Source organism: Petromyzon marinus, chromosome 39 (genome assembly GCF_048934315.1).
Source record: "Petromyzon marinus isolate PM22_M1 ecotype Great Lakes invasive population chromosome 39, UKy_Petmar_22M1.pri1.0, whole genome shotgun sequence".
Lineage (NCBI taxonomy): Eukaryota > Metazoa > Chordata > Hyperoartia > Petromyzontiformes > Petromyzontidae > Petromyzon > Petromyzon marinus.
This window is the reverse complement of record NC_133705.1, coordinates 883,688-909,216: the sequence shown is the minus strand read 5'-3', so window position 1 is coordinate 909,216 and position 25,529 is coordinate 883,688. Positions and strand designations below refer to the sequence as shown.

Genomic DNA, 25,529 nt, shown 5'->3' with positions numbered 1-25,529 from the left:
GCTATATAAAAGTGGGCGGGGCTGATTGAGAAAAGAGGCGTTGCCTCGTGCACCCGGGACACATGACAGCTCCACAGTATCACAATGCGTGGGTGGCACAGGAATCCCAAAAGTAACATCTAGCCCCGGTGGTGTGACGTTATCACCCTCCCCTGGTGTGGAAGAGATCGGGGCTTTGATCCCGACCGTGACGCATGTATATTTTGAGTTTGCATGTTCTACCCCTGGTCACGTGGATTTTTCTCCGGGTTCTCTGGTTTGTCCCTCCACATTTAGAAACTTGCTTTTAGAGTATTTGGCTACTATACATTTCCACATCAGCCACTTTTTTTAGCTATCATTTGTAGCCAGGCCACTTGTGAAAAATAACTGATAGGGCAGTGGGCTTTACCTGTTAAATAAAAGTTTTAGTTTAGCTAATGAAGTTAACCACGCTATGGGGGGGGGGGGGGGCGGTGGGAACACATGGTACGTACTTCAACAGCTCCAGGACAATGCAGTGGTGTCCTCTGAAGTCAAAATGGTTCAGGACTTTGATGACGTTGTACTCCTCATCACTGCCCTCGCCCTGAAGTTCCAGAGCCATCTGGAGCTCCTTTCTCTGAAATTTATCATGCTTGGAGCTGTGCAGAGAAAATCCACAAATGAATCATGAATTAGACTTGCTAAAGGAATGACCAGAAACAAATTCTATTCAGAATTAATAAATAAATATTAGTTCCCCAAGTGTAATGGCATTGTGAGTTCCGGTAGTGCGCTCATGGAAGGTTCCAGAAAGGATCGGGAAGAGGATCAAATAAGCAAGGGATAGAAGGGGGTTTGGGGTGCTGCCTGAACGTAGTGATTCCCTAATGTGTGAATTGAACCGACTCCGAGCATGGCCCCAGCCACACTCAGGATTCCCAGGAGCTGAGCCAAGCCACGGCTGAGCCACTCGTGTATCTTTAACAGCAGCTGAGCGGCTCAAGCCTGGGCCAAACCACGGCTGAGCTAGAGCTGAGCCTGAGTTTTAGAGACTGAGCCACAGCTGAGTCGTGACTGAATGTGGCTCTCACAGAGCAAGGCATTATAACGTGGAATATCATGGGACCTCCTTTGCCAGTACCAAAATATCAGAATATATTTTCTCCTTTTTTCTAGCAAGAAAACAGGTGTTAAGATGTTAAAACACCAAACTTAAACCTTTTACAAGGAATAATGTCTGCATTAACCACAATACTTGTGGTCAGAATGCAAACAAAAAACATACTCTGATAATATATGCATTGTCTTTGAAATTGATTGGTCCACACCAGAAACACCTTTCTTTTGAGCCTCGTCTCAAAAACGGTGTTAGACCAGGCGACGCCAAAAGGCGTACAGCACAAAGACAAGCGTTTTCAGAGTAATGAGAGCTCGGGGTGAATGGCTACATCATGGGACCTCCTTTGGGAGTATATTTTGGTACTGGCAAAGGAGGTCCCATGATGTAGCTGCTATAACGCAGAACGCACACGTTATAACACGGAACGCGCCCGTTATGACATGGGACAACTCCATTACAGTGTGGAACACGCCTTTTATAGCGTGGAACGTGCCCATGATAACGTGGAAGGCTCCCGTTATAACGCGGACCGCACCCATTATAATCCGGAATGCTTCTGTTCTAATGCAGGAAAGCGCCCATTATAACGTGGAATGTGCCCGCTATAAAATTGCACAGCTGAGCGGTATGACACAGTAGGCGGAATGCGGAATGATCACGTGACGTGACAGCATGCCCTCCGTTATTGGTCTCTTCACATCACTGTGTGCATGTATTATATCTTGCAAAACTTTATCGTTACATTATATATGGGGATATTATGTTTGCTTAATGTGCTTTCCCTTAACGTGGCACTTTTCAGGAATGCCTCTACTAGGTTAAATGAAGACTTAATGTAATGTAAGAGTGAACTGATCCAGAACAGGGGGAGAACATACAAACTCCACACAGGAGGGCACCCGAGTCAGGAGTCGAACCGGGGACCCTCTACGTGAGGCACGAGTTGTCACCACCTCATCACACGGCCGCCCACAGCACTGGACGTAACAACAACGTCGTCCTTGTGACGACACCACTATGAATTCTTACCTCAATGGTGATACCAAGATCTTCACGGCCACCAGGGTGTTCATCTTGTGGTCAAGGCACCGGATCACCTGGCCTTGACCTCCGCGCCCAATCTTCTTCAGCACCTCATAGCGGTAGTGAAGGTGCTCATGGTGGACCTGCACAAAATTACACAAATTTAGACTGACTATATTTTGAAAATCACAACATGTGAGCATTATTTTACGAAATAATTGCTTTTATTAAGTGTTTGGCTTTCTTAAATCTGTAATTGTGGAATGCTCTGATGTCTGCTGGCCGAGTCACCCTAAAAAAAGCTCTTTAGCTCAATGGGCTTAACTTGGGAAATAAACTTCTGATTGTGAAGTGTGTGGGAGAGTGCACGTGTGCTTTCTCTAGTTGGTTGGTGCTTAAGTTGCAATGACAAGAAGCCACGAACCCCGCGACTGCTGCGCCCTGTGACCGCCCCCACGGCGGGGGCTTTGTGGCGAGTCTCACCGGAATGTAATGATGTTCGTGGTCGTCGTATCCATCGTTGTTGTGTCCCCGGGATCTGTTGCTGAGTGCAAAGTACCATACTTTCTGTATGGCGACAAGCTCCAGCTTCTCCCGGTGGGTCATTTGTGGGCCAAAGAGAGCCAGGATTGCTGCAGGCAAGAGAATAAAAACAGCTGTCGGTGATCCAGATGACTGCAGAAGCACATCTGAAAGCGTGCCATGCAGTGACCATCTTTGTTCGATGTCCAGCTATATGCAGCTCTGAGGACATCTTAGGTTGCTTGGGTTTGAAAACGGGGTTAATGAATTAGATAAATATAACACAGATATGCAAGAAGGATTTTATAAAAAATAAGAATAGCTTTTACCCTTTCTGGCACAAAAACAGGTGTTAATATGTTCAAACACCAAATAGATACCTTTTGCAAGGCATCAAGTCTGCATTTACCACACGTACTTGTGGAAAAATATGCAAACAAACATGCTCCGATAATATATAGGCATTGTCTTTGAAACTGACTGGCCTGCACCAGAGACAGCCTTCTTTATGACCGTGTCTCGCCGGTGTTAGACGAGAGAACGGCAAAATTCGAACGGGACATCACCCATGCAACATGGCCACCGTGAAGTCCCCCATGCATCATGGTCACTGTGACGTCCCCCTTGAAACATGACCGTCGTGATGTCCCACCATTCAGCGTGGCCATCTTGACGTCACTCATTTCTGTTCTTACCTTGTGGCGATTTGCTGCGGATGGAGCCGGTGCGCGCTGAGGACAGCGCACTCCACGTGGTGCAAGACTCGCCGTTACTCCGAGCCTCTCCAGCTCGGCTGATCTACACACGCAAAGACAAAGGTCCACCACATGGGCTTGATTAAGATGTTGGAGCAAGTGCAGTGGCCGAGCACTGAGCCAGCATCTCTGACATCCTGGGCTCCACATTCAGGAGGGTCCTGCCGAGATGTTGCCAGTTCTCAGCGTTGGGATATTTGGCCAATATCAGTTGCCATGCTTGGATTTACAATGAAAGACGCGTGGATTTCGAGGTCACACGCAGGTCAATGGGATCGTTCAAACTGTTAAGAGGAGTGAGTGGGACTCGGGCCGGACGAGCCATGGCTAGGAGGGACAACAATGGCTCATGGTTAAGAATAATAATGGAGCGACAACCAAGGAACAGAACACATCAGAGAGGAGAGCCGCCAGAGAGATGGTGCGACGAAATCGGCGCTTGGCGGATTATTCCATCACAGGATGTGAGGGGTAGTAGGGTCTCAGGGAGGGAGGCGTTCATCCATCAGTGGATAGATAACAGCGGTGTAGATGCTCACGCGTAGACGGGCACGTACACCAACAGGATCGCGGAGAGACACTCTGATAGACGCGCACACACTTAGGCGGGCAAGGAGAAGCACACCCAGGTATACAGATGACAGGTAGGCACACGCAGAGGGGAGAACACACGTCCACCCATACTTCACCACACGAGTCGAGGAGCCACATGTACCTCCATGGTAGCAACTTTCAGACGAGGGTGCTCAGAGCTCACGGTGTCTCTCGCGCGGTCCGGGTCTCTGCGTGGAGAGCGGCAGACAGAGGCGAGGGACATGCAGAGTTGAAGGGGCATGACACACCCACGTCTAAACCCACGTCACGTCACAATGGGGACTCTCATCAACACGGACTCACATTCTCACCAGTCACACACAATACGAAAAACACAAAAAACAACAACTGCCATTCGCCACTAAGTAGTGGTGATGTGACCACGGCGCCTGTACCAGGCCAGGTGCACTTTGAGACCACGTGAAGTGCCGAAGGCTCACTGACAGGTGGTCACAGGTCAGACCCAGGTGCCATGAGTTGTCTGACTGAGATGACTGTGCCAACTTGCTGCATTTTAGATGCCCGGCTCAAAGGTTGTTGTCGTGAGCGTTGCTCCTCTGTTCGGACACCACTACTAACACTACTCCTAACACCACCAACACCACCACTACGAACACCACCACTACGAACACCACCACTACGAACACCACTACTACGAACACCACTACTAACACCACAATTAACACCACGAACAAAGACAAAGATCCCCCGCATAGCCTTAACAGACTGTTGGGGCAAGTGCTGTCCGCGAGCACCTATGAAGGCCGGCACGGCACACGAGGGGGTGGGTGGCCAACACCACGCCCGGCCGCCTTTGTCTCCCCAGTGGCAATGTTTGCACCTCGCACCAGGTACTCATTTAAGGCTGAGTCGATCTAGGGTGAGTCCCAGGACCAGTTCAGATAATCGTCACCAATGTTGGCTGTGAGCGGGAATCAAACCCAGGTCGCCAGGTTCTTAGCGCAGCGCGCTAACCGCTACACTACCCCACTAACACCATCACTAACACCACTACTAACACCACCACCAATAATACCACCAACACTAACACCACCACTAAGACCACCACGAACACCACTACCAGCACCAATAATACCACCATCACTACCACCACCACGACTAACACCAGCAACAAAAATTCCACCATCACTAACACCAACAACAACAATCGCCATTCGCCACTAAGTGGCGGTGATGTCACCACGACGCTTGTGCCAGGCCATGTGCACCTTGAGGCCACGTGAAGTGTCGAATGCCCGCCCGCTGGCAGGAGGTCACGGGGCAGACCCAGGTGCCACAGGTCGACTGACTGAGATGACTGGCTGATGCACCACCTGTGCCCCTTACTGTGCCAACTTGCTGTGCTTTAGCCATCCGGCGCTCTGCTCGTTGTTGTGAGCGTCGTTCCTGCGCTCTCCGTTGTTGTTGGAGGGCGACTGCCTCCAACTGCCCAGTAGCGTCCTTCACGAGCCTCTTCCACAGAGGCCGATCTTGACACAGCTGGTACCAGTTATCGGCAAGTCCACTCAGCTCCACATCCTGCTGTACCACATCATTCCATCTCTTCTCTAGCCCGTGCTGCGTCCATTAAGCCCCCTCGATCCGGCCAAATAAAAGCTGCTTGGGCATGCGGTGATTGGGCATGCGGGCTACCTGGCCCAGCCAACGCAGCCTTGCCTGCCGGAGGAGCTCACTGATGGGGCTTTGTCCAGATCTTTCGAGGATTTGTGAGCTCCTCACACAATCCAGCCTGGTTAAACCCAGGATTGATCGGAGGCAGGCCAGCCTCAACGTTTCTAACCGGCAAAGATGTTCCATTAGGGGGGTCCACGTTTCACAAGCGTAGAGAAGGGAGGGAATGACTGTGGCTGAGAAGACCCGAAGCTTCGTGTGGAGCGACAGACCAGGTAGCTTCCACACAGCGTTACGCAACTGCTGAAAAGATAATGCCGCTCGACTGATTCGGAGTGAGACCTCTGCTGTTAAACCGGAGACGGTCATGAGCACACTGCCCAGGTATGGGAAACTTTCCACTCTCTCCACAACTGCCCCATCACCGATTGGGAGTTGTGGAGGTGGAGTGCCCGATGGTACAAAATACCCAGGCAGGTGCTTCGTTTTGGTGGGGCTGATCGTAAGGCCCCACCTCTTAGTGGCACACTCCAGTTTTAGCAGCAGCACCTCCAACTCCTCCTCTGAGTGAGCCGCAATTATCACGTCATCGGCATACATAACGTGGTTGACCAATAGGGAGCCATCCCTTAACGGCATCCGGGCATTGATCAGCCTCCCACTGTATCTGTACCAGATGGAAATTCCTCCGGTACAGCTACTGAAGGCCTCACGAACTACGTGGTCGAAATAGATGTTAAATAATGTTGGAACCAGAGGACATCCCTGTCGGACCCCAAGGTGAACAGGGAATGACTCCGACTCCCGGCAATGTAGTTTTACCCGGGTCCGCTCACCATAATGAAGGTCCTTAAAGATCGTGAGCAGCGGGTCAGGGACTCCGAAAGCACGAAGAACCCAGAGCCCAGGCCTACTGATGGTGTCATAGGCCTTTACCAGGTCAATAAAGCAGAGATGTAGGTCTTGTTGGAATTCCCTACACCGCTGCTTTAGCAAACGGACAGAAAATATGGCATCTGTGCAGGACCACCCTTTCCTGAAACCACATTGGGGCTCCACAAGCCTCTCCTCAGCATGCCTGGTAAGGCAGTGTTGAATAATCCTTGCCAGGACCTTTCCCGGCACACTGAGGAGTGAGATGCCCCTGTAGTTGTTACAGTCTGTGCGGTCTCCCTTCTTAAAGATGGGGACCACCATGGCATCCGATCACCTCACTTACACCACCATCACAAATACCACCAACACCAACACCACCATCACTAACACCAGTAACACCACCACTATCACCACTACTAACAACCACAATCACTAACACCACCATCACTAACACAACTAACACCACCACCATCACGAGCACCCCCACCACTAATACCACCAACATTAACACCACCACTCCTCCCCCTGCCAGTATGGGACACCAAAGACAAAGATCCCCGTAGAGACTTAACAGGCTGTAGGGGCAAGTGCTGTTAGCCAGCAGTACGTATGAAGGCCGGCACGACACACGAGGGGGTTGGATTGCCAGCACCACGCCCGGCCGCCTTTGTCTCCCCAGTTGCGATCTTTACACACCACACCAGGTACTCATTCGAGGTTGAGTCAACCTAGGGGAGGCCCAGCACCGGTTCAGATAATCGTTACTGCTGTTGGCCTTTAGAGGGAATCCAACTCGGGGTCGCCGGGTTCATAGCGCGGCGCGCTGTCAGCTCTACGATCGTTCCACACACACACAGACTCACACAGAGACTCACACACACAGAGAGACTCACACAGAGAGTCTCACACACACACAGAGACTCACACAGAGACTCACACACACACACAGATACAGAGACTCACACAGAGACTCACACACACAGAGAGACTCACACAGAGACTCACACACAGAGACTCACATACAGAGAGTCACACACACACAGACTTACACATACAGAGAGTCACACACACACAGAGACTCACACAGAGAGTCACACACACACAGAGAGTCTCACACACACACACACAGACTCACACAGAGACTCACACACATACAGAGAGTCACACACACAGAGACTCACACAGACTCACACAGAGAGACTCACACACACACAGAGAGTCACACACACACAGACTCATATAGATAGCCTCACACACACACAGACTCACACAGACTCACACACACACACAGACTCACACAGAGACTCACACACACACAGAGAGACTCACACAGAGACTCACACACACACACACAGACTCACACAGAGACTCACACACACACACAGACACAGAGACTCACACACACACAGAGACTCACACATACAGAGAGTCACACACACACACAGAGACTCACACAGAGAGTCACACACACACAGAGAGTCTCACACACACACACACAGACTCACACAGAGACTCACACACATACAGAGAGTCACACACACAGAGACTCACACAGACTCACACAGAGAGACTCACACACACACAGAGAGTCACACACACACAGACTCATATAGATAGCCTCACACACACACAGACTCGCACAGAGAGACTCACACCACCACCGCCACCACTCACCCACAGCTCGGTTCCACTCCTGCTCTGGGGTCGGTCCGCGTCTCTCTAACGGCCAAACTGCCAGTGGGAAGCACGTGGCGCGAGACGCGGGGGTGGTCCAAGGTAACCACGCCCCCCGTGACGTCAGAGCCATGAGCTCCTCCCCCTCACACCTGAGCTCCTCCCCCCCTGCCCCCCCCCCTCGCGACCACGCCCCATGGTCCGCCATTTCCCTCCCCCTCACTACCCCCCTGCCCCCCCTGCCCCTCCTCGTGACCCCCCTTCCCCCCCCCGCCCCTCCACATTCGCAACCCCCCATGCCCCCTCACAACCCCCCATGCCCCCCCTTTTTCTCCACCTAACGAACCCCCTCTATGCCCCCCCCTTGCCCCCCCTGCCCTCCCCCTCGTGACCCGCCCCCATATGCCCCGCCCCCCTCCCCCGCTGCTACTTCCGCTTAGGCCGGGGCCGAGTGGAGGCGGTGCGCGCTGTGGATTGTGGGTGGCGAGCGGCTGATTTGGATTCCCGCTCATGGCCACCGTCAGTGGCTCGCGAAAGCTTCTGAAGCGGCGGCTCGCTGGGCCTCCTCTACGTCGACTCAGCCTGAAGGTGAGAACCTCGCGCGGTGTGTCCACATCAGCAGTGGCGTCGGCGGCGGTGGGGGGAGACAGAGGAGGCGCCTGGCCCACAGCCGTCACGTTCTGCTGAGTTCACGGCGCTGCTTCAAGCAGAGCTCGGCCCTGCTGCTGCTGTTGAGAGGCACTCCCAGAGGGCCGTGTGGCTGATGGGAATTATAGTTGTGGTTAAATTATAGTTGTGGTTACAGTTGTTGGTCGTGGTTATTGTTGTGTGTTTGTTATTGTGGTGGTTGTGCAGGTGGTGGCACACGAGTTAACCTATAGCACCAGGGTCTAGCCCTCCTCTTGTACCTAGCCAGGCAGAGCAGTCAACCCATGGCACCTGAGTCTGGCCCGTGACCTCCTCCTGAACTTAGCCTGGCACAGCCGTCAAACCTTGGCACCTGAGTTATTGTGGGAACATCACCGCCACGTAGTGGTGAATGGCGACTGTTGATGTGTGTGGGCTTGTGTGTGAGTATGATGGTGAATGCGTGAGTATGATGGTAAGTATCATGGTGAGTGTATCATGGTTAGTTAGTAATACTGAGTGTGAGTTTGACTAATTCTCCTCCCTCTCGCTGTCTCTGCTTTCCCCCCTAACTACCTCGCCTGGTGTACAGGAGGTTGTGGGTTCGACCCCGACCCTGATGCCTGCTGTATATTTGGAGTTTGCGTGTCTCTGTCTCTCCCCGTGGTCGTGTGGACTTTTTCTCCGGGTCCTCCGGTTTTTCCCTCCACATTTAGAAACATTCGTTTAAAGTTTTGACTTAAAACTTTAGTGACTGTGATGATGAGCCACTTCGTTGAGCTATCATTGGTGCCAAGTCGCTCCTGAAGAAGAGATGTTTAGCTCAGTGGACCTTAGTCTAGTTTTCTCTCTCCTTCCCGAGCACAAAAACAAGCAGGAGCAGGGGTAGGAGCATTCTCCACTTAGTGGTGGTGACGACACCACGGCGCTTGTGCCAGGAAATGTGCACCACAGATATCCATCACTTAGAGACCCATAGAGTCATCACACATAGACCTATACACTCACCACGCACATACCCTCAGACTTGCACAGAGAACCATAGACTCATCAGACAGAGAACCACAGACTCAAACAGATCCACAGACTCTCACAGAGCCCTATAGACTCACCAAACAGAGACATAGACTCACCAGACAGATACCCATAGACTCAATCGTACCCATACTCACACAGAGACCCATAGACTCACCACAGAGACCCATAGACTCACCAAACAGACCCATAGAATCACCACATAGAGACCCATAGAGTCATACAAAAACGCATAGACTCATCACACAGAGAACCACCGAATCAAACAGACTCGCACAGAGCCCTATAGACTCATAAAACAGAGACACATAAACTCACCACACAGAGACCCACGGACTCTCACAGAAACCCATAGACTCACCACACACAGATCCATCGACTCACAGAGAGACCCAAGGGCTCGCGTGTGTGGTTATTTAGTTGAAGGTGGAGGGGGATTACCAACCCCTTGCACCCATCCAGAACTCCCTGTTGCCACTGTGTGGCTGCGAGGCGACGTGAGGTTTACAGCTGGTCAGGTTTGGCGCCCCCCCCCCCCCCCCCAATATGGCATTTCTCACAACCACCGCCGCCTTATCGACCGTTGCCATTCGCCAATAAGTGACAGTGACGTCACCACGGCGCCTGTGCCAGGCCAGGTGCACTTTGAAGCCACGTGAAGTGTCGAAGGCTCGCTGACCGGAGGTCCTGGAACAGACCCAGGTGCCATGGGTTGGCTGACTGAGATGACTGGCAGATGCACCACCTGTTCCCTGTACTGTGCCAAATTGCTGCATATTCATCATCCGGTGTTCCGCGCGTTGTTGTGAGCGTCACTCCTCTGTTGTTGGTGGAGGGCGACTGTCTCCAACTGCCCAGTAGAAGCGTCCTTCACGAGCCTCCCTTGCAGAGGCCGATCCCGACACCGCTGGTACCAGTCGTCGGCAAAGCCCACTCAGCTCCACATTCTCCCGTACCGCATCAGTCCACCTCCACTCCAGCCCATGGCGTGCCCGCCCATCTACTCTCAACCACTTAAACCACATATTCGTTAACGATGCGCACCCTAATCTGCCACTACGGTTGTGTGCAGGGTGTTGTGATGTCACGTAGTACGACGTTTCTCCTGGTCCCCCCCCCCTCCGTTATAACGCGCCGTCTATCTATGGCCTCGTCGCATTGGCCTTCATGGACGAGTGGTGATGGTGAAAGATGATTCAGCGGTGGACACTCAATTACCGGGGCCCCATTTAACGTTCAGGTGACACGGGGCACGGTACGTGAAGAACCTTTTATCTGTCCTGTAAGCAGACTCCTCTGCATGGGATATTTAACACCTCTTAATGCACAGACAACAGCCAACTCAGTCTTGCCTGCCGGAGGAGCTCGCTGATGATCGGACAGTGTCCAGATCTCTCAAGGATCTGTGAGCTACTCGCACACAAAGATCCCCCGTGTAGCCTTTAACAGACTGTTGGGGCAAGTGCTTTATAACATCATCAAAGGGGTGCTGCAATATGATGCAATCAAAATCACCGATCAGAGATTTTCCTATATATGGTCTTTGTTGATCGTGAATCGAGACTAATTGTATTGATTCCACTCAATCGATCCGGCAGCAAGCTCAAAATGTCCGATTTTATCTGCAATATTCTGCGTTTCACAGATCATTCAAACGAACGGTATTGATGCCCGATTTGTATGAGTGGGTGGGTGGCAGGGTGAGTGGGTTTGTGAGTGGGTGAGTGAGTGTGTGGGTGGCTTTAGTAGTTGAGCGGGTGGGTGAGTCAGATAATGAGGCGCCGCAGTCGCGAGATGTTAACTCCCTCGCCCAGAATACAAGATGTAATCAATTCGATCCCGACCCTGAAGCCTGTATATTTGGAGTTTTCATCTTCTTCCGTGGTCGCGTCGATTTTTTTGATTCCTTGGGGTTTGTTTTACACGTAGGCTTTCGCGACCAATATTATCCATAATAGAGGTTTTTTTTTGGGTTAGATCGCGTAAATATATAAATGTGTCATTAAAACCCACCACCACCCGACACAGACAACTAGTAAGGGTTGTCACGTAATCAGAACATTCCAATCTGTAACTAGTACAGCACACCGTTGTGTTGGAGAGTCAAGCCACAACATTTACAATCTGAGTACAACTTTTCGCCAGTAATTACAACTAGGTTCATCAGGCGACAGCCAGATTTGTGGAGAAGTTAGTCTGTTTCGTTCTTTATAAAGAGGCATAGATGTGGTGACCACACTTTGGCGCTCTTGATGCAAAGTGGGGAGGGGGGGGGAGATTAATGAGTCAACGTACATTATGCATGCGCATTATGCGAACCCTTTGCGCTTGTCCTTCCGGTCCATTGTGTGCATTAGAATAGCCGGGTTTTCCCTCTGCATTTCAAATCAACATGCGTTTAAAGCATTTGAATGCAATAAATGTTTACGTGATAAGCCACTTCGTCGACCTATTATTTGTAACCAGGTCACTTGATATACCTCTGTGGGCCTTACCTGGTAAAATAAAAAAAATTGTTTAGTTTCAGTTTATTGGATGGTTGAGTGGGTAGGTGGGATTTTGAGTGCATGGGTGGGTCAGTTGGAGATTGAGTGGGTGTCAGGGTGAGTGGGTGGGTAAATTGGTGAGTGAGTGAGTGTGTTTGAGATCCAGTGGGTGGGTTTGTGAGTGGGTGGGTGAGTAGGTGGCTGAGCCAGAGAGTGGAGTGCCATGGTGGCGAGTTGTTAACTGCCTCGTCTTTTATAAACTAGGTCATGGGTTCGATCCCGACCCTGATGTCTGTATATTTAGAGTGAGTGGGTGTGTAGGTGGGTGCATAGGTAAGTTCTTGAGTGAGTGGCTTGGTGTGTTGATGAGTCAGTGGGTTAGTGAGTGAGTGGGTTTGTGAGTGGGTGAGTGAGTGTGTGGGTGGCTTTAGTAGTTGAGTTGGTGGGTGAGTCAGATAATGAGGCGCCACAGTGGCGAGATGTTAACTCCCTCGCCCGGTATATTGGAGTTCGTAGGTTCCCCCCAACCCTAAAGCCTGTATACATTTGGAGTTTGCATCTTCTCCCCATGGTCAGGTGGAATTTTCTCCGGGTTCTCCGGGTTGTCCCTCCGTATTTAGAAACATGCATTTATAGAATGTGACTGCTATAACGTTCTACGTGAAAAGCCACTTCATTGAACTGTTATTTGTCGTCACGTGGCTTCTGAAAAATATCTATTTTGCTGTGGGCCTGACCTGGTAAAATATAAAGAAAATATTCAAAATTTAGTTTAGTGTGTGGATCATTGGGTGGGTGGATGAGTGGGCAAGTGCATGGGTGAGTGCCTGGGTGGGTTTATGGGTACTGAGTGGCTGGGTGAGTCAGTGCCTGGATGCATGTGACGGTGGATGTTTAAGTGAGTGGGTGACTGTGTGGGTTAGTGGGTGGGAGAGTCATATAGTGGGGGGCCACAGTGGCGATATGTTAACTACCTCGCCTCGTATACAGAAGGTTGTGGGTTCGATCCTGACCCTAATGCCTGTATATTTCCCTCCACATTTAGAAACATGTATTTAGAGGAGTTGGTTGCTATAAATGTATACATGATAAGCCACTTTTTTGAGCTATAATTTTTGGCGATGGTGCTTCTGAAAACGATATTTATAGCTCGGTGGGCCTGACCTGGTAAAATAAACCTGGTTGAGTTAGTGGGTGGTTGAGTTAATGGGTGGTTTAATTATTGGGTGGCTTTATTATTGTTTGGTTGAGTGATGGGTGGGTGGATGATTAGTTATTTGGGTAGTGGGTGATTTGGTGAGTCGGTGAGTGGCTGAGGGAGTGGGAGGTGGTTGGGTGAGTGTGTGGGTTAGAAATGGAGTGGGTGGCAGGGTGAGTGGATGTGTAAGTGGGTGAGTGAGTAGGTGCGTGGCTGGGTAATTAGGTGAGTGGCTCGGTAAATTATTGAGCAGCTGGGCGAGTAGGTGAGTGTATGGGTGAGTGTGGGTGGGTATGTGGTTGGGTGAATGAGTGTGTGGGAGGGAGGTTAGGTGGGTAGTGGGTGGGTTATACATTGAGTGAGTGCGTTAGTGACTGGGTGAGTGAGTGGGCAGGTGGGTGGGTGAGTGGGCAGGCGGGTGGGTAAGTGGGTGGGTTAGCAATTGAGTGGCTCGGTGAGTGAGTGCTGGGTCGGTGAGTGGGTGAGTAGGTGAGTGTGTGGGTGTTAGTGGGTGGGTGATTGATGGGGTGGGTGTGTGAGTGAGCAGATGGGTGGGTGGGTTGGTGAGTGCATGAGGGAGTAAGTGGGTGGTTGGGCGAGTGCATAAGTGAGTGGGTGTGTGTAGATTAGTTTGGTATGAGATTGAGTGGGATGCTGGGTGAGTGGTTGGGAAGATAGGTGGGCACGTTAATGAGTGAGTGGGTGGGTAAGCGGAGGGGTGAGTGACGGGTTGGGTGAGTGAGTGAATGGGTGAGTGACGGCTGGGTGGGTAATTTAACATGGGAAGTTGAGTGGGTAAGTTAGCGTGTAAGTGAGTGGATGGTTGAGTCAGAGAGTGAGGCGCCAAGGTGGTGAGATGTTCACTATTTTGCCTAGTATACAGGAGGTGGTAGATTCGATCCCGACCCTGTCGCCTGTATATTTGGAGTTTGCAAGTTCTCACCCGTGGTCGCCTGGATTTTGTTCTAGAACCTCAGGTTTTTCCCTCTGCATTTAGAAGCAACACGCGTTTAGAGGATTTGGCTGCAATAAATGTATCTGTGATAAGCCACTCGTATATCTATCATTTGTAGCCAGGTCTATTCTGAAAAGGATCTATATAGCTTAATGGGCCTTGCCTGGTGAAATAAAAAGTAAATTTCAGTTTAAAGCTTTCATGACTGCAAGGATTCATCTTCTTGGTTCTTTCGGTAAAGTCACGTAGAATGGGAATAAAATAATAAAATAAAATAAGACAATCAAATTCTCACGACGTTTTGGCCACAACACAAGTGGCCTTCTTCAAGTGAAGAGACAGGTCTGTCCGGAAGACAGAGCTTGAATGAACGCTGACATGCAAGGACCGCGTCTATTAAGCTGTGTGGGCGGAGTTAAAATATGAATTTGCATGTTATCTGCATCACCTCCGGAGAGGAGGAGGGAGGGGGCTGGGAACACAGGCAGAGAGGAAACAAGAAAAGGGGCAAGTGCAACAGCCAAGGTGCGCTGTTGTGTCCTGAGTTGCCTTATGACTATGCTGTAAACTGGACTACTATATAATACAATATTATACCTTCCAATCTAAACTACATGGTATAACATCATATCATAGACAAATTCCACTTTTGAATTATACAATGCGTTACTTTACACTACCCTATACTTTAGATTATAAACTATTAGACTTGTGATATTACACTGTCTTATTCTATGAACCCAACTATATACCACACTGATGTATATTCATTATGCAATTACGATGCTATATATTGCCTTATGAGTTATGTTAAACATTACAATGTTATACTATTAATTATTATACTACATGTTGTAAACCATACCATTGACCGTGGTGTGAGAAGTATTAAGAGGCAGTGCCAGCGAAAGGGCTGTGGTCTGAAAATCACCATAAAATACAATCAATTAAGAACCGAAATGGTTTAAAACATCTTTCCAATGGTTACTAAGCCAGAATCCATCTTCTCGGTTGAAATTGTCTCTGTGCTTGTATATGTGGATGGCCTCATGAACGAATCTCTCATGGTAGCCGGTTGGCTTGCAAAGAACCTCTGTCTTGGAGAAGTCAATGTCATGTGAGCCCACTGAATTATAACAGTGATCTGCCACGGCAGAGGAGTTCGTCCTACCGTGTTTCAAGTCTGCTTTATGTTCGCGGATGGGGTCCCATATATGTCGTATGGTTTCTTCAATGTAGCTGCTACCACAGAGGCACTTTAGTTTGTAAACGCCCGGGTACTGTATGTCTGGAACCACATCCTTTACAGATGGAACCAGATCACGGATTTTTTGTACTGTGTTGAATCGGACCTGGATCTTGTGTTTATTCAGGATTTTGGAGATATTTTTGTGACCCCCGCAATGTACAGTGAGGGAAAAAAGTATTTGATCCTCTGCTGATTTTGTACGTTTGCCCACTGACAAAGAAATGATCAGTCTATAATTTTAATGGTCGGTTTATTTGTGGTGAAGGTTGTTTTGAAAACGAGCTATGTAGCTCATTGGGCCTCACCTGGTAAAATAAACATAATTTAGTGTGTAGGTGAGTGAGCGGTGTGTGAGTGAGTGCATACGTGTGTAGGTGAGTGGGCGGTGGGTGAGTGAGATATTGGGTTAGAGATATAGTAGTGGGTGGCTTGCTGAGTGGGTGAGTGGCTCGGTGGTTAAGTTATTGGGTGGTTGAGGTAGTGGGTGGTTTAATTAATAGGTGATTTAGTTTGTGAGTGGTTGAATTATTGGGTGGTTGACTGATGGGTGGGTGAATAATTCCGTGGTAATGGGTGAGTAGATGAGTGGGCGGGTGGTTGGGTGAGTGGGGGATTAGAAATTGAGTGGATTTGCAGAGTAAGTGGATGTGGAAGTGGGGTGGGTAAGTAGGTGAGTGGCTGAGGGAGTGGGCAGCTGGTTGGGTTAGTGGGTGGGTTAGAAATTGAGTGGGTGGCAGGGTCAGTTGATGTGTAAGTACTGGGTGAGAAGGTGAGTGGCTCATTGAGTAAGTGAGTGGATGGGCGAGTAGGTGAGTGGATGGATGAGGGAGTGAGTGGGTGGGTGAATTAGTGGGTGGGTGAGTGGATGTTTGGGTGGGTGGATGAGTGAGTGAGTGTGTGGGTGAGTGAGTGAGTGTGTGGGTAGGTGGTTAGGTGGTTAGTGTGTGGGTTAGAAGTTGAGTGGGTTAGTACCTGAGTGAGTGAGTCGACGGGTGGGTTGGTGAGTTCGTTGTTGGATGAGTGGGTGAGTATTAGTGGGTAGGTATGTAGGTGAGTGATTGACTGTGTGGGTGGGTGAGTGAGTGAGTAAGTGGGTGCGTGAGTGCATAAATGGGTAGGTGAGTGAGTTAGTGGGTATGAGATTGCGTGGGTGGTTGGGTGAGTGGTTGAGAATTAATTTTGATGAGTTAGTGGGTGGGTGAGTCGGTGAGTGAGTGGTTGGGTTAGCGTATGGGTAGGTGAGCAAGTGGTTGGGTGAGTGTGTGGGGTAGTGAGTGATTGAATAAGTGGGTGAGTGAGGGGCTGGGTGGTTGGCTTGGGTAGTGAGATTGTGGGTGGGTAAGTGAGTGGGTGAATGGGTGTATTGGTCGGTGAGTGTGTGAGTAAGTTAGTCGGCACGTGATTGAGCGGGTGGCTGGCTGAGTGCGGGAGAAGATGGGTGGGTGAGTTAGTGGGTAGGTGAGTTGGTGCGTGGTTGGGTGAGTGAGGGGGTGGTTGGGTGAATGGGGGAGTGACTGGTGGGTGGGTAAGTTAATGTGGGAGGTTGAGTGGGTGAGTTAGTGTGTAATTGGGTGAGTGGGTCAGAGAGTGGGGTGCCACTATGGTGAGATATTAACTACCTCACTGAGTATACAGGAAATCGTGTATTCGATTCTGACCCTGCTGCCTGTATATTATGAGTTTTAATGTTTTTGCCTGTGTCCTCGTGGATCTTTCTCCCGGTCCTCCAGATTTATCCCTCCGCATTTAGAGTCAACATTTGTTTAGAAGATTTGGCTGCAATGAATGTCAGCGTGATCAGCCACTTCGTTCACGTATCAGTTGTAACCAGATCACTTCTAAAATGGTTTATATAGCTCTGTGGGGCTTACCTGGTAAATGACAAAATAGTTTAGTTGTAGTTTATTGGATGGGTGATTGGGTAGGTGGGTAGTTCGGTGCGTGGGTGGGTTAGAGGTTGAGTAGGTGGCAGGATGAGTGGGTGGGTGAGTAGATAAGTGGCTGGTGAGCATGTGGGTGGGTGAGTGCGTGAGTTATAGATTAAGTGGGTGGATGGGTCAGTGTGTGATTTGGGGCGTGAATAGGTGAGTGGGTGGGTTAGTGGAGTGTTGAGTGAAGTGGGTCGTTGAGTTAGTGAGTGGGGGGTATGCAGGTGGGTTCGTAGGTAAGTGCTTAAGTGAGTGGCTGGGTGTGTTGATGAGTGAGTGGGTTTCGCGATTGAGTGGGTGCCAGGGTGATTGGGTTCATGAGTGCTTGGCTGGGTGTTTGAGTGGGTGGGTGGGAGGCTGAGTCAGAGTGGAGCGCCAGGGTAGCGGAATGTTAACTCCCTCGCCATTTGTATAGGACATCGTGGGTTCGATCCCGATCGTGACGCCTGTATATTTGGAGTTTGCATGTTCTCCCTGTGGTTGCATGGATTTTTCTCTGGGACCTCCGAGTTTTTCATGCATATTTAGAAATATACATTTAGAGGCTTTGGCTGCTATAAATGTCCACGTGATAAGCCACTTCTTTGAGCTATCATTTGTTTGCCACGTCGTTTCCGACAAGGATCTGTATAGCTCAGTGGGCCTTACCTGGTGAATTTAAAATAATTCAATTGTAGTTGAACTATTTTAAGTGAATAGGTGGATGAGTGGGTCGGTGGGTTGGTGAGTGGCTGGTTTAGTAAGTGAGAGGTTGGATGAGTGGGTGGGTGGTTGAGTTGTTGGTTTAGAGATTCAGTACGTGGCAGGGTGAGTGAGTGGGTGGGTGGTTGAGTTGTTGGTTTAGAGATTCAGTACGTGGCAGGGTGAGTGAGTGGGTGGGTGGCTTTACGAGTGGGTGGGTGGGTGGATAAGTCAGAGAATGGGGCGCCATGGTGGCTAGGAGATGTTAACTACCTCGCCTGGTATATTGAACTTCGTAGGTTCGATCCCGACCTTGACGCCTGCTGTATATTTGAAGTTTGCATGTTTTCCCCGTGGTCGTGCAGGTTTTTCTCCAGTTTCTCCAGTTTTTCCCTGCACATTTAGAAACATGAGTATTTTGAGCATTTGGCTGCTATAAATTTCCATGTGATAAGCCACTTCGTTAGGCTATCATTTGTGGCCAGGTCGGTTCTGAAAAATAGCTCTTGTAAAATAAAAAATGGTTTCATTTATAGTCTACATAGGATTGACTTCCCAGGAAGTAACACACATTGTATAAACCCCAGAAGAATATTGTTTTGAGTCACCCAAACCAGAATGTGAACTGATATATTCGTATTTTCCAGCGAGGTTCTCGGCCACAGACCACCTGGACAAATATGATGTAGTTTAGTTTGCATATGAATTATTACTTGGGGTTTGTTGTCATGATAAAGTTAATGTTTTCTTTGACAGGTCTATTGTGTTGTACACTCTGACAGGGGCTCAGGCTTGTTGGGGCAGCATCTGGCTGAAATGCACCTTCACAACAGGAAGATTGGAGAGAGGCTTCACAAGGAAGAGAAAACTATCGGTATTGAATCATGAAAATGTAAAACATGTGTAAAACTAGGCCCACTGATCCAACCCTAGCATCATGTCAACTATGTATTATGTTGACATTCCTTCGCACTGAGAGTAGGCATGCTAATCGGATCTAATGAATATGTGTAAACAAACACACATTTCATACAGCTGTTTATTAATCGTAAAAATCAAGCGATTGAGCTGGTGAATGAGATAGACACATGCTGTCATTATTTCATACATGAACACAACCAGCCAGCCAGCGGTCATGATTTTCCACACCTAATCACATTCATCTCTTTGTTTTAGCCATCTTTGTGATGAAGGGAACTGTATTGTTCATGTGTGTGCAATGTACTTTTCAGAATATGAATTATGTTGGGTAATATATGAATTATGGCTATTAAAAGTATCTGTATTTAAGTCCATCAGGGCAAACTCTTCTGCAAAGGAGACTTAGAGCATTCAACATTGCGTCCCTTTATATTTTTGCTAATCGCAATATTTTTCGATTTAAAGCTTTCATGTCTGCAGGGATTCATATTCTTGGTTCTTTCGGTAAAGTCACGTGGAAGGGAAATAATAAAATAATACAAATAAAACATTATATAATAAAATTTTCACGAAGTTTCGGCCACAACGCAAGCAGACGTCCTCAGATGAAGAAACAGAGCTGTCGGAAAGACAGCGTCTTAATGAACACTGGGCAGTGAACACTGGGCAGTGTTCATTGGGCAGTGAACACTGGGCAGTGTTCATTAAGACGCTGTCTTTCCGACAGCTCTGTTTCTTCACCTGAGGACGGCTGCTTGCGTTGTGGCCGAAATGTCGTGAGAATTTTATTATATTATGTTTTATTTGTATTATTTCCCTTCTACGTGACTTTGCCGAAAGAACCAAGAATATAATCTCAATATGTTCAGGAGATAAATGTCAAGGTCTGCTAGCCAAAAGAAGGCTTTAGGAGAGAGTTCATGTAGTTTTACTATTCATTCATTAAAGGGCAATAGAGTAAATTCTAAAATAAATGTTTCCAGCTAATTTTTTTATATACGCTAGATTTCCAAGTCTATAATGTACAGAAAATACCATGGTTGGCCAGACCATCGCTCGGCATCTGCATGTGGCTCCTGGGCAGTTCAAGTGTGGCTCTGCAGAGGCGCTGCTAATTTGTAACTCTTCAATTTAACTTTATATGAAGTGAGAACAATCTGGTATCGGAGCCAGGCCATGAGTACTCCCAGGGCACTGAGATTTCTAAACTCAAAATTCCACAGCCAGTCAACACGAGTCAACTTCTGTATGGCTAATCTTTATCTCTTGTGGCTCCCGCGGCCATCTGAAGATTATGGTATGCTGCTGGTAGGGTCAGGAAAGTTGGTCACCCTTGGTATATATCTGTATATGCGTTGATGATTTTGTGCAATGTTCAGCTGCTCCGTCACGACAGGGTCCCAGTCAGTTTGAGACTGCTAAATTAAGGTTCTCATGTGCTTTACAGATTTTGATACAAATTTCAGTCTTGAATTTCTCCCAACAGGTATGGACCCTGGGCAGGAGGATGTAGAGTATGTGGGTTTCATACGGCTATATGCTGTGGTTACATCCCACATGTGATCTCCGCTTTAAAGTCATGAAACTGGTTGTAGCCCATTTAAATTTTAATATACTCGTTTAACACGTAGGCTTTCGCGGCCAATATCCATAATATCGGTTTTTTTTGGTTGGATCGTTGAAATATAAATTTGTCGTTATACCCGCCACCGACACAGCCAATTCGTAAGGTTTGTCACATAAACAGAACATTCCAATTCGTGAAGGGCTCACAAGTGACGTCATTACATCTATCCCTCCAAGGAATGAAACAGGAGGATTTCTCTACGAATTTGGCTGTCCACCTAATGATGATAGTTGTAAATACTGGCGAAACGTCATACTCAGATTGTAAATGTTGTGGATTTTCTCTCCAACACTTCAGTTTGCTGTACTAGTAGCTTATTGGCATGTTCCGTTTACGTGACAACCTTACTAATTGGCTGTTAGGTGGTGGTAGGTTTAACGGCTCATTTATTTTTATGCGATCTAACCCAGAAAAAAGCATATTATAGATTTAATATACCCTTTTGTTGAAGGACAGCCTGGGTGACCAAAGTTTTATAGGAGCGGCAATAATGTTTACTTGATTAAATTAGTTTTATCATGGAGCGGTGAAATCAGCTGTTGTTCAGATGTCAGTCTAATTAGTATTACATCGTAGAAATATGAGAGTCCTTTGTGTAATAGTCTATTAACCACTGATGATGGTAACATTGGTTTAAGGTTACATTTTAAGAAGAACTAGATTGACGTACATTTTATCTTGCATAAGTACACAAATTTATAAAACAATATATTTGATTAAAAAATGCATATATTTTCTTCCATTGCACACAGTTGTACCATTGATAACAGGGCACACAGTTACAACTGACATCACCAGATGTCACTCAAGTTCCCGCAGAGATCGATCTCGCATAACCAGTGTTCACATAATCAGTTATGTTTTCGCTAATTACCAATTACACTCAGCCGGGTTTGACAGACTTGTATGAATGTATGTTGAACTTCCTTTCCACCGTACATAGCCAACCGTGCTAAACGGAGGTGCTGGAATTAAGCGCAGAACCTATCGTTAGGATCAATGCTGTTGTAATTTTTTATGAGGATATCAATTGGTGGCTAAAATGAGATGTTCAAAGACTACAGCATGATAATCGGTACATAACATGAGTGTCGAATTATGTCTTAAGAATTACCCAGCCATTTGTACGTAAAATTCAACGTTTTTGGGTGACATCTTAAGTCCGTGTTCTTCATTGCAAGGCCCGCGGGCCGGTGGCAGTCCCTGGTGTTCTTTTTACTGCGACCCCTGACGTGCAGTCCCCGACAACACACAAGTGAAAACACCCCATCATGCTGTCAAACCCCCCAATGGTTTCAAATGTGAGATGGCTCTTTCACTGATAATGTCTTATTCGCGAAAGTGGCCCCCCTCCGAAAATGAGTGAATATCACTGTTTTAGGTCAAGGATTGGCCAAATAAAGTAGGTATTATTTGCTTATGTTTCTAAATGTCCGTAATAAAACTATATTAATGCCACCAGCTGAATGAGTGGCAGGAGGACTGGGTGACGTTCTTCTCACGGCAGCGACTGCAGCTTCAGCTGGACATGATAGAGAAGGACTACGGTGAACGGGAAACCCGCGAGCTCTGGTCTCGACTTCAGGTTCGTAAGCTGTTTCACTCTCGCCCTTAACCCTTTCCTGTTCCTAGACGACTGCTCATTTCAGGATGGGTCTCGTTCACCACCGAATCTCGGAACGCGCAAGCGGTTCAGCGGTAATTTTATTTAGAGAGGCATAGCGCCGTTGTTTTTAAAGACATTGTACTCGCCGCAGAGCACCGTAGCGACAGGACAGCACTCTATTATAGCTGGTACCAAACTGTGCTACACACCTTCCCCGCACGGCCTTGTGGGATCCTCGGTAGCGATAAAGTTATTTAATATTTACTTCCTATTACGTTCCGATGACGTACACGAGATTCAGCGGTGAACGGGATGCACCCCGCAACTTGCAGTCATCTCGGAGCAGGAAAGAGTTAATACATGCAGCAGTGTAGCTCATCATGCGCACAGCCATATGGGAAACCCATTTGATCGCAGTGGGTTTTCGAGGTGACTTTAAAGGTAAAGTGGGATCCTCGGTACCGATAAAGTTAATTAATATTTACTTCCTATTACGTTCCGATGACGTACACGAGATTCAGCGGTGAACGGGATGCACCCCGCAACTTGCAGTCATCTCGGAGCAGGAAAGAGTTAATACATGCAGCAGTGTAGCTCATCATGTGCACAGCCATATGGGAAACCCATTTGATCGCAGTGGGTTTTCGAGGTGACTTTAAAGGTAAAGTGGTGTTTCACACGCAGGCTTTCGCGACCAATATTATTCATGATAAAGTTTTTTTTGGCTTAGATAGCGTAAGTGAAAATGCGTCGTACACCCACATCCACCCAACACAGCCCATTAGTAATGTTTCTGACATGAACAGAACGTGCCATTTATGTTATTGCTCGGCACTCTTGTGTGTTAGAGAGGAAACGCAGAACATTTTCAAACGAGTACGACCTTTCGCTGGTGATTACAACCAGCATCATCAAGCAATTGCCAGAAGCGTTCTGACTTCTGGCAATTGCCTAATCGCAATTGGAGTGGGTGTACGACGCATGTAAATTTATGCGATCTAACTCGAAAAAAACGTTATCATGAATAAAGTGGTGTTGTTTTTTGCGTGGTGTGCAGCTTCGGTTGGGGGATTTTTTCCGGGACGTAGAGGTGGTTCCGGCACTGCTCCACGGTGACCTATGGACTGGGAACGCTGCAGAGATAAATGAAGGGCCCGTCATCTTTGACCCAGCCTCCTTCTATGGGCACTCGGAGTACGAGCTTGCCATCGCTGGGTAAGAAAAAACTACAAACAACCAAAACAATAGCAGCAACTGCCGTTCACTGCCCTGTCTGTGGCATGCAAGGTTCATTCGTATAACCTCAGTGTGGCAAGGGCTGGCTCATTAAATAAATAACAGAGACCAGGTAGAGTTGTGGTTGAGATGTCTACATGCTGAGGTCTCCACCCTCTCTATTTGCTAACTTACAAAGACTCATCCTTCCTTGCTAAGGCTTTTTTGGCAAATCCTGTTAAAGCTGATACGGTGCACAAAACAATAGTGGAACGATAAAACTCTTACTTATCCACGGCACTTGAGGATGCTTGAATGTTCCAGAAACACAGTTTGTCGAACAAGGAACCCCTGGTTCAGAGACAAGTTGCCACTGATGTGCTTTACCAGAAATCCAAGCTGAAGATAATTCATTACACGTCAAATGGAATTCAAACCCTCAGAGCTGGGATATGCTTCAGTGAACAAAAACACATTTGACATGATGTTTACTGTGCAGCCATTGGTGACCAAGTTGAGACCACAGCATTCCTGCCCTCAATTCGCAGGAACGTTTGTTGATAGATGGCTCACTGAATTTTGAACGGAGGACCTCAATGGCATTGGCTCGGTGCTCTGACATTGAAATTAACCTCAAGCCACTCAATTTCCTGCATTACGTTGAATTTGTGAAAATGTTGTTCATTGTTATGTTGTTCGTGCTGGAACAGCAGCATTGTAAGATTTTGAATGTTTGGTGTTGTTTGGGTACAGGATGTTCCAGGAGCTTTAGCTCCACGCTTCACTCATCCTACCACGCTCTCATCCCAAAGTCACAAGGCTTCGGCAAGAGCCAGAAGCTCTAGCAACTCTTCCACTACCTGAACCACTGGAATCACTTTGGGACAGGATACCGAGGGTCATCCATCTCCACCATGCGCAGTCTCCTCAAGTGAATGAACGGTGCAGGAAATCGTGGGCTATGGTGTATGACTATAAAAATTCTTATCGGCCATGATATACATGATATACATTGTTTGATAAAGGCCTTCCCTAAGCCACCACTAAATCTCACGAAACTAGTCCATTTAAATGCTGTGCAATGCCCTAGGCATTCCACGTGAGTGTGACCGGTGGTCCCTTTGTTCCGCATCCTGGCCGTGATCTCCACGCGAAAACTGGGTCAGTTAATGTCCGAATCAGAATCTTTAATTAGGCTGGACGAATCTGATGAGCTATGAAGCTCTTTTTTTCACAGATGTCCAGTCGGGGCGAGTCAGAAAGTTACAACAACAAACAACAGTACAAACAGATGGGAGGGCAAAGTAAAGGAACGCGAAGCAAATTTTGACTTAACTTTCGTGACTGCAGGAATTCATATTCTTGTTCTTTCGGTAAAGTCACGTAAATAGAAAACAAAAAACAATAAAATAAAGACCGCTTGTGTTGCGATTGAAACTTCCTGGGTTTTTTGCTTTTATTTTAAATTTATTTTTTATTTGTTATTTTAAAAAAATTTTTTTTATTTAATTTGAATTTTTTCTTGTTTTCTATTTACGTGACTTTACGGAAAGAACCAAGAATATGAACGCTAAGCAAGTCATGAAATAAAAATATATAAGAGTTCAAATTGCATTAGTGCATCAATTCCTGCCAAATTTTTTTATCACCAAATGCCATTTTGGGCAAGGCAGCATAACAAAAATAATCCCTGATGTTTGGCTAGTACCAGTTACATTGTATGTGTTTGTTGTTGTTTTGCTATGGGAGTAAACCCTTGCAGAGAAAGGGACCAGAATTAGGAAAGCGAAACCAGGCACTCCTTCAGAAGATGCCATGCACGGGCGTGACCACTGCACCAC

General features: G+C 47.8%; 1 protein-coding gene across 2 annotated transcripts; it reads left to right on the top strand.

The window, feature by feature from the left end:
- The first annotated feature begins 8,583 nt into the window (after positions 1 to 8,583).
- Positions 8,584 to 25,125, top strand: LOC142930446 (fructosamine-3-kinase-like). 2 transcript variants are annotated; one of them, XR_012946383.1, is made up of 4 exons: positions 8,584 to 8,748; positions 19,102 to 19,193; positions 22,330 to 22,452; positions 23,531 to 25,125. XR_012946383.1 is itself a non-coding variant. In XM_076072803.1 (3 exons), the coding sequence occupies exons 1-3, from the start codon at positions 8,671 to 8,673 to the stop codon at positions 23,690 to 23,692; spliced, it is 363 nt and encodes a 120-aa protein (XP_075928918.1). In that variant the 5' UTR covers positions 8,593 to 8,670; the 3' UTR covers positions 23,693 to 25,125. The 2 variants fall into 2 exon arrangements, 1 of the variants encoding a protein (XP_075928918.1); XM_076072803.1 differs by lacking the exon at positions 19,102 to 19,193 and having other exon boundaries at positions 8,593 to 8,748.
- Positions 25,126 to 25,529: the final 404 nt, after the last annotated feature.